The sequence below is a fragment of the Limulus polyphemus genome, unplaced genomic scaffold (assembly GCF_000517525.1).
Source record: "Limulus polyphemus unplaced genomic scaffold, Limulus_polyphemus-2.1.2 Scaffold894, whole genome shotgun sequence".
NCBI classification, from domain to species: Eukaryota; Metazoa; Arthropoda; class Merostomata; order Xiphosura; family Limulidae; genus Limulus; species Limulus polyphemus.
The window spans coordinates 79,748-99,704 of record NW_013666504.1 but is presented as its reverse complement, the minus strand read 5'-3'; the positions used below and the strand labels follow the sequence as shown (position 1 = coordinate 99,704).

The following is a 19,957-nucleotide window of genomic DNA, read 5'->3' as shown; positions in this document are numbered from 1 at the left end:
CTTCTTCTGGTAGTTGTGTTATACAGCTGCTTCTTCTCTTCTTTTGGTAGTTGTGTTATACAGTTGCTTCTTGTCTTCTTCTGGTAGTTGTGTTATACAGCTGCTTCTTCTCTTCTTTTGGTAGTTGTGTTATACAGTTGCTTCTTGTCTTCTTCTGATAGCTGTATTAAACATCTGTTTCTTGTCTTCTTCTGATAGCTGTATTAAACAGCTGCTTCTTGTCTTCTTCTGGTAGCTGTGTTAAACAGCTGCTTCTTGTTTTCTTCTGGTAGTTGTGTTATACAGCTTCTTTTTGTCTTCTTCTGCTAGTTGTATTAAACAGCTGCTTCTTTTCTTCTTCTGCTAGCTGTATTAAACAGCTGCTTTTTGTCTTATTCTGCTAGCTGTATTAAACAGCTGCTTCTTGTCTTCATCCCATATGTCAGGATTTGTATGGATAGGCTTCATTATAGATTCCCTTGTTAGTCATGTGTCACGTGCTCTCTTTTGTCGTTGTCAGACAATAGTGTTTTGTCAGAGTTACATTCTTAGTAAACAATGCTTCTTTGCAGAGGTTCCCTCGAAGTCAATATAGATTTATTTTACCCTAGTTTCAGCTCATCTAGTTATTAATTAGTATGGAGACTTCTGATGATGCATATGTATCTATAAATATCAGTACATATATGTCCATATTAAAGTTGAAGAGGGGATATACTATTCTTTTGAATAACTTCCCTTTTTTTTTCTGTCCACCTTTCACCCTTTGGCCGAGATATCTTAAACCTTCGATGTTATTTTTGTTTAGGTTTGTGGATTTTTTTTACAGTCTTGTTATACGACTTTCATGCTAATTTTTTAACGATACTTTTCTGTATTCTTTTATGGCGTTTACTTTGTAATTTTATCCTCTATCCATTACACTGTTTCATTTATTTCTTTTGGTTTCGTTATCTCCCATATTGCCACAAAGTTAAACAAAAATCACATATATAATGAAAACTACCAAAATATTTTGACACTCAAAATATTATACACCTCGTATTGTTTTGCGATGCATTTTAAAAGCAGATAAAATAAATTTTCTTATTGGATTATTCTGTTTTTGCTTTATCCGATTTGTGAGTAATAACATTATACGGCATGCCATTCCTTTTATTATTATTATCACTGACTGAAAATACTTCAAGATATGTGAACAGTGGTTTCGTTCGTGTTTTCAAACCCTTGGGTGCTACTGAGAATGTAATATTTGCATAAATAATAAATTAGTTCACAAGCAACATGTTTATTTTTTTACCTAAATATGTGTATTTTTTCAGTTCATTTTTATTGTTATTTATTTGGAAAGCTGTGAAATATTAGAGTAGCTTTAAAAACTGTAGCCAAATTAAAATAATTTTTCAGAAGGCTTAACAGATTGCCTTATAAAGCAAAGAAAGAAATACTTTTTTTTATCTTATGTCAAGATGGAATCCTTAGGTTTTCATGCAAAATTAGTTCAACGAAATTTCCAACACCGTTTCTAAGAAAAGTTGGAAGAAACATTTTAACGTTTAGCTAAGGCAGTAAGTGATTGAATGATTTGGTTGAGCATTAGTACTCTATATGAGCGAGAGATTGTCTTCCCTCCACTAACCGTTATGTCTTATCTTCACTGGGCGTAATGAACTTCTGCTAGCCATCGAAATACAAGACTGTGACGTCGGTTATTAGGTTTTGCCACTGACCAACAGGCAGCCAGTTTACTGGTTTGATCATGGTATAGTATTTGAATCTGAAATCTGGAAACTCCTAAAATCCTACTTCTTCAAGTTCTACACAGGCCAGTTTACGGCAGTAGATATGATGATTGTGGAATTTTAGATTTTGTTTTTTTTAATACTCGAAGAAAGTATGATGCATTGTAACATATATTATCATATTAACAGTAAAGGTACATCTTTTTCTTCTTTTTTTCAAATGAAATTTTTAAAGTTACCGAAACAGTTCATCATGGTTATTCGTTAACAATGCGTGATTCAACGGCCATTCCGCCTCATAACAGAAATAGATGGCTTTCCTACATACTTGTATGTATATAAGGGCATATGTATCACTCTAAGATAAATCTGACCAAACAAATTAAATAAGTTATACATTGTTTTCATTTTTAATACTTGCACCTTTGTTTCTTTGACGTTAAAAAAACTTTTAAAAATACAAGCTTATCTCTGCTCGCTTGGGAAAATTTTTATGTTTATTGTAAACTTTGAGGAAATGTTAGTCATAAGTGTAAACTATGTTCTTTTACTGTTGTTAATGCCATAAATGTTTTGTCACTCGATTGTATTGACCTATGACCTTTGCCTTACAGTAAGATACTGGATTTTGGTGTTCGCAGATCGAGTTTTTTATGTCCTCCCCCCCCCCCCTTGCTGATCAGATAACCAGCAATAACCAATGAGTTTTAATGAAGAAATTGGCTTATGGTTTTTAATATCTATATAATTTTCAATGTAAAGTTTACTAGATTTTAGATTTACTTATATATATTTTTTTTTGTCATTGACTTCATTCAACGTGTTCCTAATGCACAAGTTTCCTTTTTCTTAAATTCGATGTTCAAATATTGAGACTTTGTTATCATAAAGTATTTTTTTTTTCATTGATCCTGTTTTATCGACCAATAAACTATTAATTATTTCTTAAGCTCAAAAGAAAAGTAAAATCAAAATGTCACAACTCTTGGAGTATTGACGAGTTCTTGAAAATCAATAAATCATATGAAGAAGTAGCAGTCTAGAAGTTTCGAAAAATAGAATGATAAACCGACAATATTTTTCATGATTTTTTTCCAATATTTTGTTTTGATGGTTTATCAATGCCAAACTTTCTCATAGATACAAAGACGATACTTCAAGTGAAAGAGATATATCAAAAGCTTAAGAATCATCAAGTCGAGTCCAGAAAGAAAACCACAGTTTGCTTTCATCCAGCTGTAGTGGGCTGAGTTCCGCATTCCAAATCGGATTTGGACATTATAATGCAGTCATTACGAATCCATGAATTTTTAAACATTCTTCTGGCTACTCCTCACATATCCCGAAAAAAAACGTGAAAAGAAGCATAAAACTAGAAACGCGCTACACCACTCCAGCTGGAAAGGTTTTATGCAGTATATGTTACAGATATAGATTTGCTTTTGTAAAGATAAATCAGAGAAATAATAATTGGTACTAAATGTAATTGTGCAGTTGTGTTCTTGAAACTTATCTACGAGAAACCATTGATAAAGTACATGCGATATGAATATATCGAAAATCGAAAATATGTGTGATTAATTAATAATTTTTATAAATTAATAGACTTAAATACAATTATATATATATGTGTGTGTGTGTGTGTGTGTGTGTATGAATGGTTTAGATCTGTTACCATCATATATATATATTATAATATGAATACGTGTTTTCTTTGTGAATCTGTCAGAATCCTAATTCGTTCAATTTATCAATCATGACAAAGTTGTTCAAGTTTTCTGATTGAATGTCTTGAGAAAAACCTTAAAATACGTTAACTTAAACTATGATCTAATAATCCAAAATAGATGCAGATTTTTAAAATTTGGCTATAAGAATTATCCTGACTGTTTTCAACCAGACTTTATTATCTTTAATGATCAAACGTTATTTCTAAATTACGGTCTATTTGTCTCCAATAAAATACTAATCTTTAATTTCCTTTAATTATGCTCAAAACGTGTCTGTCTATGTATGTGATAATCAAAGAGAGTAATGTATTAAACAAATGATGATCTAAGTTGATACTGTATTTAATTAGATATATAATAGTTAAATTGTTCTGTTTTTTTCTTCTAAATATAGCAGGAAAGATAGTATGCTAATCACATAAATCATCACCTTTTGATGCATTTCTATTTAGTATAGAGGTTGAATACGTAATATTAAAACGATTTTGAAATCTTACCACGTCGTTAGAATCCATGACACCACGTCTGGTCATGCTCTATCTAACGATCGTGTATCTAGACAATCGTCCAGCAGCGTAGTTACTAATGATATACAGTACCAATACTTTTATCTACTTGAGATATTCAACATCCATGACCTCCTAGATGGGATATTCAGTTATTCATGTTGATACTATGGAGCGCCACTTCCTCGTGCCTCCCTAGTGATGGACAGTTATGTTTGAACAAGAGAGTGCTAGTACTTTCCATCTACTTGAGATGCTCCTCATTCAATCCCTCACATCAGTTATTGATGTTGATACTATGGAGCGCCACTTTCTCGTGCCTCCCTAGTGAGGAAATTAAGTTAGGTTTGAACAAGAGAGTGCTAGTACTTTCCATCTACTTGAGATGCTCCTCATTCAATCTCTCACATCCCTCGTTGTGTTACGAGTGCTATTAACGACCCTAACATCATACTTGCAGAATTATCCGTGTGCCAGAAAGTATTACCTCACTAAGAGGAATGTTGCTTACTTAATGAAAAACGCTTCTGTACCCAACAATTATAATGTTAAAATTAGTAAGCGCTTCGACCGCCAGACGGACAATCTCATGTATTTTAATGATGCTTTCAAATTGACGAAATATATCTGTACTTCATGTGCTTCAAACAATTTTATTTTTTTATATTCAGATGCTAAGTAGAGCGATAAACTAAAGTACGGATTATACTGTAAAACCACGGAGGGAGAGATTGATGACGGTGCCTATAATGAAATACTTTACATAACTAATGTTTCAGGTTAACGTTGCAATTGTCCTGCTACGCCCTTCCCAGCGTAATAATGATCGCGTGTAGAAAACCGAAAGTGTATCGCTTCTGATTTAAGTACTGAAGATCAAAGTCGGTTCTGATCAAAGTAGACGACTAGATCTGAATCATGTAATTCTTTGTTTATAGTTCAACAAAATAGGGTTTGTATGTTGTTTTAAAGGAAAGCTACACAATAGGGTATCTACGCTCTATTCAGCACGGGGAATCGAATCCTGGATTTTAGTGTTACAAATGCTCAACCATACCGGTAATCAAGTTGAGGCAATATATATATATATATAGGGATAGCCACTGAACCCAAGGATCATAGATAACAATGAATTTATACAACGTTAAAAGATTAAGCAGGAATATACGAGTTTTCTTCATCTTATCCAATGATACTGTGACTAAATACTGAGGTACTAACAATTCTAGCGTATAAGCTTTCAATACTTTTAGAACAGGTTCATTTTTTTGTATGATTACCATTACAAGTAATCGTATGTGATCTGCCAACAGCAATTTAGCTAGTGTAAATAGAAAATTAAGAAATAATTCAACGTAATCTATCTATATAATACTTAACAAATGATTAAACGCAATCTCTCAATAGAATACATAACAAAGACTCAACGCAATCTGTCAATAGAATACACAACAAAGATTCAACGCAATCTGTCAATAGAATACATAACATAGATTCAGCGCAATATATCGTTAGAATACATAACAAAGACTCAACGCACTCTGTCAATAGAATACACAACAAAGACTGAACGCAATCTGTCAATAGATTACACAACAAAGATTCAACGCAGTCTGTCAATAGAATACATAACACAGATTCAGCGCAATATATCGTTAGAATACATAACAAAGACTCAACGCACTCTGTCAATAGAATACACAACAAAGATTCAACGCAATTCTGTCAGTAGAATAGAATGCACAACAAAGATTCAACGCAAATCTGTCAACAGAATACATAACGTTGATTCAACGCAATTATGTCAGTAGAATAGAATACACAACAAAGATTCAACGCAAATCTGTCAACAGAATACATAACGTTGATTCAACGCAATTATGTCAGTAGAATAGAATACACAACAAAGATTCAACGCAAATCTGTTAATAGAATACATAACGTAGATTCAACGCAATATATTGTTATAATATTTAACAAAGACTCAGTGCAATCTGATAATAGAACAATTAATAAATAATTAAAGGCAATTATGTCAATAGATTTGTTTGTTTGTTTGTTTGAAGTTAAGCACAAAGCTACACAATGGGCTATCTCTGCTTTGCCCATCACGGGTATCGAAACCCGGTTTCTAGCATTGTAAGTCCGTCAGACATACCGCTGTGCCACTGGGGGGCCTTGTCAATAGAATACATAACATAGATTCAAAGTAGATTGTCGATATAACTATAACAATAAAATTCACTTTGTCTCTTAATTTTGTGTACCTGTGTTGTATTTCTCCTAGATATTCATGCCGAAAACATATTAACTCTCTTAATTCAGTTTCTGTACATTTTAAATGATTTATAATAATATGTATGGCTCTTTGATAAACTAAAGTGTCGTCATATATAATATCATAAACGACACTAGTTTATCAAACAGCCGTACATAATATGATAAACGACACTCTAGTTTATCAAACAGCCATACATAATATGATAAACGACACTCTAATTTATCAAACAGTCATATATAATATCATAAACGACACTAGTTTATCAAACAGCCGTACATAATATCATAAACGACACTCTAGTTTATCAAACAGCCATACATAATATGGTAAGCGACACTTTAGTTTATCAAACAGCCATACATAATATGGTAAACGACACTTTAGTTTATCAAACAGCCATACATAATATGGTAAACTGTTTGATAAATTAGAGTGTCGTTTACCATATTATGTATGGCTGTTTGATAAACTAGAGTGTCGTTTATCATATTATGTATGGCTGTTTGATAAATTAGAGTGTCGTTTAAAAAAAATCTCAGTGAAAACATAAATAGCAGAACTTAACTATTGAAAAATTATCCATTGCTGTCACTTGTCATAAGAATAATATTATTGGAATTAAACTATATATATTAAAATATATGATGCAAGTTTTGGCTCACAAAATCTTACATATTACATTGTACTACATACTCTGTATTTTAAATTACTTAATTTGATAAGAAGAAATAACGTTAATGAATCTCATTGTGAACGACTTTGTTTCCTTCATTCAGTCATTGCTTGAATATTAAGTAGTTGGTGCCGGATGATCGATCTTTTTGGTGTAGGTACTTGCTCATAATTTAATGGTTTTCTGGTTGGATTTAGTGTACATTCTTTATCAAGAAAAAAGTGAATTATTCCTATAAATTTTGTGGCGCTGTCTATGCAAGCGATTAGTATTAAATCAGTCCATGAAAATTTTCAAAGAAATATTTTTTATTCTTTCGTCAATAACGAGCATGATGTAGAGGGAGCAGAGTTTCTCTCTCTTTTGGTCATATATTTGCATTTGTATTCGGTTACTTATTGTTTCATATTTTTTGAAAGAAAACGTAGTTCGTCTTAGCCATAATTTGTTATTTATCGACCTTCTATTAAAGGGCGTCTGTAGTAATTCATTATAGCAAAACATAGAAAGAGAGAGAGAGAGAAGAGCAGTTGGGGTTTTGGGATGTATACAAAAGGCCACAAACAAAAATGGTTAACGTTGGTTTAGCAGCTACACTTCTAATGTAAGTAAAGCGCTGTGAAACGCTAATGAATATAAATGAATGTGATAAATTCTGACAACAAAAACTCTAATCGTGTTTCCTGATAACCTGGTTAAGAAATAAAGTACAGCAAGATAAGTAATATTTTTGTATGTGTAGTAATTTATTTATTTCTATGAGAACATCCTATAGGAAGGAAAATTAAGTACGAGTTAAAATCTAGAAACATAGATAAGAAGGTGTTGTTTAAGACAAAAAAAGAAGGTGTTGTTTAAGACACAAAGAGAAAAAAGTGTTGTTTAAAACAAAAGATAAGAAGGTGTTGTTTAAGACAAAAAAGAAGGTGTTGTTTAAGACAAAAAAGAAGGTGTTGTTTAAGACACAAAGAGAAAAAAGTGTTGTTTAAAACAAAAGATAAGAAGGTGTTGTTTGAGACAAAAAAGAAGGTGTTGTTTAAGACAAAAAAGGTGTTGTTTAAGACACAAAAGAAGGTGTTGTTTAAAACAAAAAAGAAGGTGTTGTTTAAGACAAAAAAGAAGGTGTTGTTTAAGACACAAAGAGAAAAAAGTGTTGTTTAAAACAAAAGATAAGAAGGTGTTCTTTAAGACAAAAAAGAGAAGGTGTTCTTTAAGAGAAAAAGCATTCAGAATCGGTTAACATTTGAGAAAAATAAAAAAATTGTAAAGACACTCAGATATTGCAACCACCCTGCAATGTTTTTTTTTTGTTACTTTTATAGTAACCAACCTAAAATATGTACCAAACAATTCCTCACTCTTAAAAATGTAGGCCTAAACGGCTAGTTCTCTTTCTATCTCAATTTATTGTCGAGTTCTGACCGTTTTTCAACATTAGCTATAATTATAACAAAAGTGGACGTCCTTCAACGTGACCTTAACCTTTAAATTGCATTCACAAAACTATTTATTTGGTCCTCCGGAGGACAGTCAAACTTTGTACCAAATTTAAGCAAATCAGATGAAAGTTTCTTGGTTCATATTGTCTACACATACACACATGAGTGTAAATTATTTCCGCTACTGGGCGGGGATACAAAGTCTATGTTAAAATCTGCATGTGAAAATGGAAGCTGGACCACATAAGATACCAAGTAAAGTATCAAACCCGTTTATTAGAATACCTGGTTGTGGGTTAAAATTTATATAGAAAAAAAATAAAATAGTTGTAAGTTAAAGTGTGTAAGATCTGTGGAGTTGTTTTTGTTACTTCGGGTTTCAAGCTTGGTAGGCCCATTACACTTCATCTAGAAGTGTTTAAACTTGCTGATATAGGTTTGATCTTCTCAGTTGATTTTAACCGTGCATTTGATTTGTAGTTAGCGACGTATGTTCTAATGACTATAATTCAAAAACTACGCATCACATATACTTATACTTTCACAGAGGATCTTGAATGTGTCTTGCACGCGTGAATTCTGAACACACGAGGGTTGCCTGGGCAACAAATAGTTGAACAATGAGAGAGCAGCACCCATGGAGTGTGGTATTTTCCAACAATAAGTAACATTGTAGTGTTCTCATATTTTTTTTTTACGGATTACTGAAAACAGAACGATCTTAACTGTTTTACTGCACACACAAAAACACGCTTGTTAAAGTAGTCTTACTATCTAACTTCACATCTGAACGTGTTAGTTCATAATGGCTTCTTGTCTATTAGACTTGTTCATAAGAGGGCACGCTTCACCTTCTTCATATTAAAAGAACTGGTGCCTTCTTCGTCAGTTGTTGGTTGGAGGAAACTTGTTAAGTCTTGATTCGTGTATCGTTTCGATCCATCCCTGGGCTGGGCGTGGCCAAGAGATTAGTGTAATGCCAAGGAACATGCTCCGCACTTTTAGCTGTGAGCGCGTTAAAAAAAAAAAGAGACATTCATTCCTGTTATTCTACTAAAAAAAAGGCCGGATAAAATGTGGTGGCGGGTGCTCCTGGCTAACTGACAGTAGTTTAAAATTAGGTTAGGAATCTAAATCTTAATCCGTTTAGCTCACGTCTGCATAAGGTGCCATTCAAGTTGGATCCAATACTGGTTACTCTGGTTTCGAGTTATACTGTCGTTGTCTTAAATAACTGACAAAAAATTGCTGTATATATATATATTTATTTATTTATCTAAACCGACGAATAGTAGGACACCTAGAGGTGTGAAAAAGTATTAAAATACATGGCTTTGGTATTAACAGATTTTTATTCACCAATACTGTATATGTACTAACCTCAAACAATTTTCGCAGACTACTTATCATTCGCCTCCACAGTCCTGATACAGGAACATGTGTTGAAACAATAAGAAAAAGTCTTAAAGTTTCTATAAACAAAAGATTAATTAAAATTCGAGTAATTTTTAGGTTAATGTTTGTCCGTTTTTGTTAGTTTGTTTTTTTACTGGATTTTTTCTGGAAGTAGAAACAAAGTTTTTAGAGAACAGAAACGATTAAGAGTCGACATAAATATAAAGATCAGTGTCAAAAGAGAACTAAATGAGTATTCATGTTATTCCATCTAAAGACATATCCGTCAAGTCGCTGGTAACAGCACTTATATTTTTTAGTGCGATCGTACTGTTTAAACTGGCGCTGAGAAACATTCATCCTCGTACACCTGATGGCTTATAGAAAACTTGCAGGGATGAGTGGTGTGCATTGGAAATGACAGTCCTAGGAAAGAAACTTTAACAATGGAAACTATATTGCAAGGCTATGTCAGCTACGCGCTCATCGGATAGAAACGAACAGACGTGGCGACATGAGTTGTAATGATGTGGCGAAGCTCCAAAGTCGTTTTAACATGACGTACCCAACCTCTATACTCTCACAAACGAATGTAATAATAGTGCGTTTTTCCTGAGGAGCTCCCAGATATGATCTATCTTAAATCTTTTACACATAACTTATTCTTAAAGATGGTTAAAACGTTTAATTATGTACATTTACGTGTTTCTAAACACAATCTCTGAATGCCTCAAGTAAAAGGCTCATATTTAGCATTATTTTGTAAAGGGATAATACCAAAGTAAATGTGAAAATTACGGTCATAATACATACGTGCATACAAGTATGTATTATACAGAGTATCAGAGAACTGGTAAATTCTTAGATGTATCTTTCTGGACAAATCATCACCATGTAAACTACCAAAAACTATACTGATATGTAACCAAAAACTATACTGATATGTAATGTAAACTACCAAAAAGAATGTGTTTTGCTATGAATCCCTAATCTATGTTTATTTTCAGATGTTTAAGTAATGACAGAAAAAGACCGAACCTAAACTGCTCAATCCTGGCTGATGTCACTATGTGTTACAGTAGTTGCTGCAACTGTCAAGAAGTAGGTTTTAGTTTTGTTCGTATATTAGACTTAAAGTAATTTACTTACAGTCTGTTGCTTGAGAAAGTGTGTGCATCACTAAATATCAGTTTGATATATCTTTTTGGAATGATTAGTGGTGTTTCTTTACCTCACTAGTTGAATGGTGTCTTACTTCTCTTTATCTGTTTGTTTGTTTGCTGTTTTCTGTTATTCTCATGAAAATTTGAATGTGATTCAAAATCATTTATTTTCTTAAAAACACGGTATTTGAAATGTTGCGTAATTCATGTTAAAAATCATTAAGTTGAAATGTTAACAGATGTGCTATTTGTTAGCACGGTTTTATATGCAAGTTTGCACATACAGTCTGTTTCTTCCCAAGTAAGAATTTTAGGCAGAAGTGAATTTTTAATGCAAGTTATTACCATCTCACGTTCCAGTTAATTGACACTCTTATTTATTTATTGAAATACATAGCGAAACGGTCACTCTTTTTTTTTTTTCAAACATGAACACTGATTTTTCGTTGCTTTTTCCATTTCACTTTTACTAAACAAAAATGGTTTATATCAAAGACACTTTTAAACTTATCCCACACCCGTTATTTTTTAATATATAAAGTTCGTCTTTTTTACTGCCATATAATTTAATGCAGGTTCTTTTGGTGTTGGCTGTTTCTTTTGTTTAGTTTCTAGCAATCTGAAAAGAGAAACATTGAGTCCGTGTTGTTTATACTTTTACGTTCTTTGTCCTTTTAAGTCTTCATTGGCAGGTTTTTGATCGATCTACAAAGTGTGTATATATCGTATGTTTTATATGTATATATAGTATGCATTTATAGATGTATATGCATTATAGGTGTAATAAATCATCGCGAAATACCACAGCATGTAATATAAAAGAAAACTTCAGCTCACTGGTACAAGGTAGGTAGGCAGGATGAACAGAATGGTGAACAGAAGAATTAACACAAGTGATAATATGGGTGAATAAGAATTTAAGAAACGACGGCACAGACAGATAGACAGATCGACTGACATATAAGTAGACAAAGCAGAACGTAAGACAAAGGATGTATAGAAACTGTCATAGATACACAAAAGATACTCGTTTATTTTATGTTTAATCGAAAATGTCACTTATCAGTCTTGTTTTATTTATCTATATATATAGTTTAATCTGATTCCAATAAGATAACTTAGCGACCGTTGTTTTCTGATTACTTTTTTCTTCAATCATTCCAGGTGTGCTCAGTATGGCCTGCGCTTCGATTTCTTCAGAATTGCCAGGTCAGTAACAATGAGGTCGAATTGTATGTATTTGATAAACAGACACAGGTGAGTGAGTTCGTGAAATTGTGCTGCTTCTGGCGGGTAATTGATTTTCCCGCAAAAGTAATTTCTTGCCGCCTGTAACTAAAAATAGAATTCAACCTATAGAATGAGTGCTTTGCCTGCCTCTAACTATAATATGTTTTGCTTGATGATAAAAAGAGATAAAAAAGGGCATCAGAACAGTAATTATTGGTGGTTAAAAACTACCCACTCTATTTGTACATGCACTATTAAAACACGTTGCAAAAATACGAGACATGTTTGAATTTTGTAATCGTGATATAAAATACTAACTTTGTAGTTGCAGGACTAAAGTGTTTTCTTCCCTAAAGAATGTTTGTGTATATTGAATTAATTAATCCTGCTCTACAAGTTCCTGTAAACGGTAAGCGGGCTAAATCACATTAGTGCTGTGTGCTTTTATTGTATCAAAAAACGGTATTTGTATTTCCATTGTTGTTTCAAAGCTTCTTGTAACAACAAATAACTCGTTTGTTCCACGAACAGTTTACACTAGAATAAATTATTAGAGAGAGAAAAACAGGGAGTTATAAATAATAATAAAAAAAACTTTTACAAAGACAAATAGCCAAACTCAAAACCTATTAAAAGAAACTCTGAATAAGGGAATGAATTTATAAACATCATTTATAGTCTTTTTTAATATATTAGTAGTTGTAGATCTATATATAAGGATTTATATGTATGTTTATATACATGTGTGTGTATTTTATATATATTATACTTTTTGTTTTATACTTCGCTAACAATGTTTTATTTCATATTTGTTACGTATTATCGACTTGTCTCGCTCTGTTCATGCGTGTCTCGTGTTATGTTATATTCCAACCGACTCTCTACCATGGTCAGTTGTATTTTGTCCTTTGGCTGAAGTGGCCCTAAGGCCAAAACGTTGCAAAATAAATCAATTTAATAAGAAAGAAGAAAGCATTTTTATATATTTCTTTCCATTGTTTAATTTGTATTATTAATGGCTTTTCCTATCTCGTTTACAATATTTAACTAATTACTGATAGGTTACCATACAGATCAAAAACTATTTTAAATTTGTTGTTTAGTATTTATCTCTCTGTCTGTCTGAGGGGCTACCAACCACCTATTAATTTACTTGCCCGGATATTATAGTTTAAAAAGCAGAATGTGTCTTACTGAGAAACGGTTTTGGATAATTGTTTTTAAAATAAATGCATTGTAAATATTGTTCTTAAAACTTCTACTACATTCAAGTGTTCTTGATGCAAACATCAGTGAAAGTAGTATACAATTTACTAGCATGTGAGGCCTTAGAAAATAACTTTAAATATCAAGTTCCTTAAAACGTCAAACAGAAGAGATTATTTTACCATATTCAAGACTGAAAAAACGAGACTAATTTACATTTCTGTTGGTGTCTGTTCATAAAGATTATCTTAATCTTACCTACTTATTTCTTAAAAAGCGAGAACGAAAATCTGATTTACTTGTTGTTACTTTCATGAATAGATGGACAAAATCAACCATACTTTGTCATGATTGTGAAAAAAGGTTATTTGTAATCAGTTTTCATCAGTTTACCAAGATACGTTTTATTTTTGATCCTCTGGCACCAAAATTTTAAGTTTTCACGAGAATTTTATGGAATAACTTTTAGATAAAAACAAGTTTTCACGTTCACCAACCAAAGTTCATCGTACTTTTACGACGTGTACTTAAAACTCTTAGTGTAATATTGTAAAAAATCACATTCCCCTCAAGTTGTTTATATTAATTTAACCCCTTTATCTGTCCATAAAGCATAAATATCGAATAAATTATTAAGTTTAATTGTACTATATATATATATGTTACAGGCCTCGTACTTTTTCTTGGAACTGTCTCTTCCATCGTTGATCGTCTTCAGTTTAATGGTTATAATTATACACTTCTGTTTCCACAATGATAAGACCCTGCAAAGGAGAGAGAGGTCAATCATAGACCACATTTTTTTAAAGATTTTTCATAAATCTTCCTATTTGCTTGAACGTTGACTTCTGATCACGTTTAATCAGACCATTAGCGCGAGAGCCCATTAGAGCTGCATCGGAGGACTTTGATTCCAATTTCTTCGGCCATCTTTCTAATGTAAAATTCAGTTGATTTTAAGGTGTGTCTGAAAGCTTAAGAACTTTTATAATGTCAGCTTTAGTCCTTGTTAACTTTCTAATGGTATCTGAAGAGCTTCTTAATTTCTTCTCAATAATGTTTAGGGCGAAGGATTCTTAGTTGTGACCATAGTCTTCACTTTACAGATGAGGGCGTTACTCCGGATTGGACTGGAGTGTGTTTTCAAAACCCTTTGTTGTTCTAAACACTCTGCTGTGCGTGCTTTTCCGCTTCTACGAAAAACGTTGAAGGTTCACTTCTTCTAAGTGCAGCATCATTTTCCTCTAAATCGTTTCACGAAGTTACTCTACAAATACCCTTTGGAAAAGGCTGTTATATGGTCGAGAAATCGCCTTTAACCAACTATAAGCAAGGCCGAATCTAGACTCTTGAGGCCTTCACGCAATGCTGCGATGTTGGAGGCCCCCTTTCTAGGGGGGGGATTCAAGTGCCCGATATAAATTTTAAAATGGTTCAATTTCGAAGAACTCCACCAAGAGTTGCTCCTGCCAAAAACCACTAAACCGGAAGTTCCAGCCTGATATTCGAGCATATTAACATTTGTATCATTCTACTTCTCCCCCAATTAAATATTATTTTACCTGACCATGAATGAAAAAAATATTATTTTTTATTTATTCAAGATACACAGGTCCATAAATGTACTTTTCGTGCTTTAGAAATTGCAAAATCATTGATAAGATTGTCATATGGCACCTCTGAAATACATTGTTCGCTCTGTTGACTTGGTATAAGACATCATATCAAATTACAACAGTTTGTTTTGTTTGTTTTTTGAATTTCGCGAGGGCTATCTGCGCTAGCCGTCCCTAATTTAGCAGTGTAAGACTAGAGGGAAGGCAGCTAGTCATCACCACCCACAGCCAACTCTTGGGCTACTCTTTTACCAACGAATAGTGGGATTGACCGTCACGTTATAACGCCCCCATGGCTGAAAGGGCGAGCATGTTTGGTGTGACGGGGATTCGAACCCGCGACCCTCAGATTGCGAGTCGAGCGCCCTAACCACCTGGCCATGCCAGGCCAATTACAACAGAAATGATGAACTTCTATGAAGCAATGTCATTGTTCAAACTTGATGCATCCGAGGCTGTAGCTTTAGCTTTCTTGTAGGTGGCATATTTGTACAATGTATTTAAAGCATCACAGGCTTCTCACAATTCTCCAAACCCTCAATTCTACTTTTCCAATGTGTATCCGATAACCTTTCTAAAGTTAAACCGGACACGTGCTCTTTCAAAATTGCCCAACGCTGCACGGAGCTACTGAAAATAGCATATAGTCGCTCCCCAATGCAAAAACATTCAAGGCATGCATTGTTGGCTTTTAAGTATCTAATATAATCAGATTTAATCTGTGGCTTGCGCAAAGTATATACATTGCTTTATTATTGATGTCCAGCAGGTTTTTCTGAACACCTTTATTCATGATCTTCATATTGAAGCAATTATCATAAGACAGGCTCCTGCAACTGTTAATATATCAAGATCTGTATGTGAGACAAAAAAGCTTTCAGCAATTCTTTCCCGCTGGAATCAGCAATGGTAATAAATTCGAAGAAATGTTTGAAAACACAACCACCATCTGATAAACTACGGTCAAAAATTTGTAGACTTATTAATAATTGCTCTTGTTGACTAATATCAGGAGTACAGTCCATTTTCACGAAAAATATCTAGCTATTTATTGCACAACGTGATTTCCAAGAAGCTCGAAGAATTCTTTCGGTATCATTTTGCCGAGATAGTGGCCACTCATTTCCTTACGCTGAATTCGTTCCAAATGTTCTGCCACTGTTGTATCGAACTTCGCTAGTAGCTCTACTTGTCCGAGAAAGTTTCCATTAAATGGGTCGTGAGGATTGTGGCACGAAAAGATAAGTTTCTCTCGGCCAAATGATGAATAATGGTAGCAGTTCGAGTTAAAACCGCTCTCCAATATTTTTCCTTTTGCCTTATCAACTCCAAATTGACATTTTTAATCTCACCCGTGCCCAGAACTGCACACTTTAGGCTACGCTATCTGTCCATGTTTATTATGTGCAGAAGTGAATGTTCCTTCGATGCAGTTGACAAATGCTGCCAGGAACGGGTCCTTTGTGAACTAGAAGTGGAGACAGTGCCTTCGTTTCTTCTGTTGAACAGTTTACAGCAGAAACATATTACGCTATCTGAAGAATTGGAGTAAACTAACCAGATCCTTAAAATTTTCCCCCATTCTTCTTATGAATATTATAGTTTTCCTTTGTGAAGCAACGGGAAATTGTTTCATTATTTCGAAGAAAAGGAATGCTCTCTGGCCAGATGAACTGACCAGTACACTGATTGGTAGATGTAGAATTATCACCAAAAGGATTCTGATCCTCATTAGAGACAACATAATCTTCAACTAGTTCAGCTGTTCAGCACTTTCTAAACCGGCATCAGGTTGACTTTTAGGTTATTTTGAATAGTAAGGATGTTGTTATTGTGGTGTATTTTAATCACTGCAGCTAGACCTGTGTCACATTTGTTTGTTCACTAATAACTGATCTGGGTTTGCATTTAAAAAATGAAGTCGTTTGGGGTAATTTTGACATTTTGCCTATTTCTTCCACTTCGAAGCACCATCGCTTCATTTTTCCAATGAAAATAAAAGAGATTGATATAAATACTAAAAACATTTTACCTGTATTCGTATATGTAGAAAGTTATATTTCAAAATCATTTTCTTTTTTTTCAAATGAATTCAAAATACACACAATACAAAAAATACAAATAATAAAACATGTAAAAGAAAAAGATCCACAATAAATGTATAAATGAATAAATGTATTATTAAACCATAAGAAAATCATAAATATTTCCTTTACAAAATTATTTGCATTATGACCTATTTTTATTTTTATATGATGCATAAACTTTAAATAATGTTTTCTGATTCTTCTATATTAGCTATCCATTTCTTTAATGCTAACTTAATGTTTTTTATTTTTTTATACTTAACAGTGATCTTATTTCAATTGGATTATTGTTATATAATTTTGGTGCTTGATACAAATAATTTTTTCTAAATATTTCCATGTTTACTTTAGGAAGTTTTAAGTTCCCATGTACTTCAGCTCTTGTTTCGTATATTTATTTTATTTTTTCCTCTTACATACATCATTATCAAAAATTAGTATTAGCATACTCGTGAAAATTATTGCACGATTTATTTCATTTACAGCACATAGCCCCCCCCCCCCCAGTGGTACAGCGATATGTCTACGGACTTACAGCGCTAGAATAGCCCAGATAGCCCATTTTGCAGCTTTGTGCTTAATTACAAATAAACAAACAAATACAGCACATAGAACAGCTTATTTTGCTATACCTTCGAGTACGATTTCAAAACATATCAACATTCGTATTGAATGATGACATTTACTCATCATGAAAAACGATGTCGTAATTGAACACCAGAGGATTAGAATGTTAGAATCTTCACTCTTCCGCAATAACTTATTGAATTTATCCTACAATTATATAACAATATTCAAATATTTTCACTCGAGAAGCTTAGAGAATACCAAGTTAAAACGTATTATGGATTATTTCTTTTCAGATATCAGGAAATAAGAATGCCAGGAATAGATAGTAGATACTGGTCTCAGTTATCTTCTCTTTTTCACAATAACTTATTGAATTTATCCTACAATTATATAACAATATTCAAATATTTTCACTCGAGAAGCTTAGAGAATACCAAGTTAAAACGTATTATGGATTATTTCTTTTCAGATATCAGGAAATAAGAATGCCAGGAATAGATAATAGATACTGGTCTAAGTTATCTTCTATTTTTCACAATAATTTATTGAAAAAAAAAATCTTCATATGAGAAGTTTAGTTTGGAGAAATATAAAACATATTTTTGTCTCTCTCTTGCTTCCGCCATATAGAATATATCTTAAGTGTTCATATTGTATTTACCTTGACGCACTGTTATAAATTGAATTTGTGAGCACAAATATAGGCAAAATGTATTCTTAGGTCTTATTGAGTTCATAATGTTAATAAGGGCAGTGACGTAAGAAGTGGGGGATGGGAGCCCCCACTTTCCAATCTGTTCCAGTAAAAATGCATCAAAATTAAGAAAATTACTCTCAGGAAAAGCAAGAGAACGCATACAATATAATCCAGAACCCAAGAGCTTCCAGGGTCCTAAGACGAGCTTTGGATCCCGGTTATAATGGGTGCGCCTATGGCGTACATTCCCTCGTTTCACTCAGTCAAACAAACTAATGGGTGCGCCTGTGGCGTACATTCCCTCGTTTCACTCAAACCTTTCCCTCTCCCCCGCTTTTAATTTACCTCATACACCTCTGAAGGATTAGCATAGGAAATGCATAATGTGGCTAATGTGCCATATTTTAGAAGCCAAATTCAATTTGGGCCCTTTAGATTACCCCAGGTGGGGGGGACTCGTGGAAGTTTCCCAGTAATCTACCCTCTCTGCACGCCCCTGGCTATTCCCACACCCTTTAACGTTAGAAAGGTTTGAAATGAATATTTATAAGTTAAAATTATCAAACGTAATAACAATTGGCTTACTTTTCGGGTAGGAAGATCAGATGATTGAATTTTCTTTTGAATATAAGAATGAGACTTTTGTAGAGGCTTTGACACTCTATTTTATACATACAATTTATTCCTGACGTACATATAATAATTTATCTAGCATTTGTGAAAAACATGTATCTTAGACGGTGAAATTACGTTTACATTACGAGTACAAAGGCTGTTGTTTTGGCATTGAAATGAGGCCCCCTTCTTTGGGACTCGAGGCCCCTTGATCTTCGAGGCCTTCATACAATTGCATGGGCTGCACCCTCTCTAAATCCTGAAATGACTATATGAAGGCTAAACATGTCACCCCACAGCTCTGCAGTAACATATAAATCGTTCAAATAAAATACGATTAACCCACTGTATATATAATATTGAATGTCGTTTGCACTGTCTCCAAAAATCCACATTTGTCTAGAAGTATGTCACTCTTACTCGGTTAAGGTAATATAAATCAAAGATGGTTCACGTGCTCGTTCCGTTCGGGTCTACGCCGACATATCAATATGTTAGAAAGACTTGTATTCAGCTCTGTACCAATCGATCTAACAACGTGTTATACATACAATTATGTTCGAATTTATACTGAGGTATAACCATGTGTTACTAGAAATATTACACTAAGATCTAAAGCGACATGATAGTTGTACTTCGACAAAGATTTTCAACAGTCAGTCTTAAAACTATTATCAACCTTGGAAACCTAACCAACTAAATTCAGTCCTGCTTCCAATAATAGCCTATTAACCACACTATATTGTAACGTAAGTACCTGTTATTGTTTATGATGGTAGGCTTACTTGATACAAACAGATTTGCTACCATCTATCGTTCCCCGGTGGGACAGCGGTAAGTATACATATTTACAACGCTAAAATTAGGGGTTCGATTCCCCTCGGTGGACACAGCAGAGAGCCCGATGTGACTTTGCTATCAAAAAGACACACGCTACCAACTATCAACATATTACCCGATCTTGCTACGTGCAGCCTTACTCCCATCTATCAACATACTATATGAGCTTGCTTCGCGCAGCCTTACTT

The 19,957-nt window shown here is 33.5% G+C and overlaps 1 protein-coding gene across 6 annotated transcripts in view; it reads left to right on the top strand.

Moving 5' to 3' along the window:
• The window catches only part of LOC106461083 (glucose transporter type 1-like), a 206,183-nt gene that overhangs the window by 118,184 nt on the left and 68,042 nt on the right, over window positions 1-19,957 (top strand). For 5 of the 6 annotated variants that reach the window (XM_022387943.1, XM_022387941.1, XM_022387942.1 and 2 more), the window contains 2 exons: window positions 10,753-10,846; window positions 12,073-12,117. In XM_022387943.1, the coding sequence (XP_022243651.1) occupies window positions 10,814-10,846; window positions 12,073-12,117 (78 nt within the window). In that variant the 5' untranslated portion in view covers window positions 10,753-10,813. Of the gene's footprint in view, window positions 1-7,469; window positions 7,516-10,752; window positions 10,847-12,072; window positions 12,118-19,957 lie in introns of those variants that run through there. The other variant, XM_022387938.1, reaches the window with a different exon arrangement.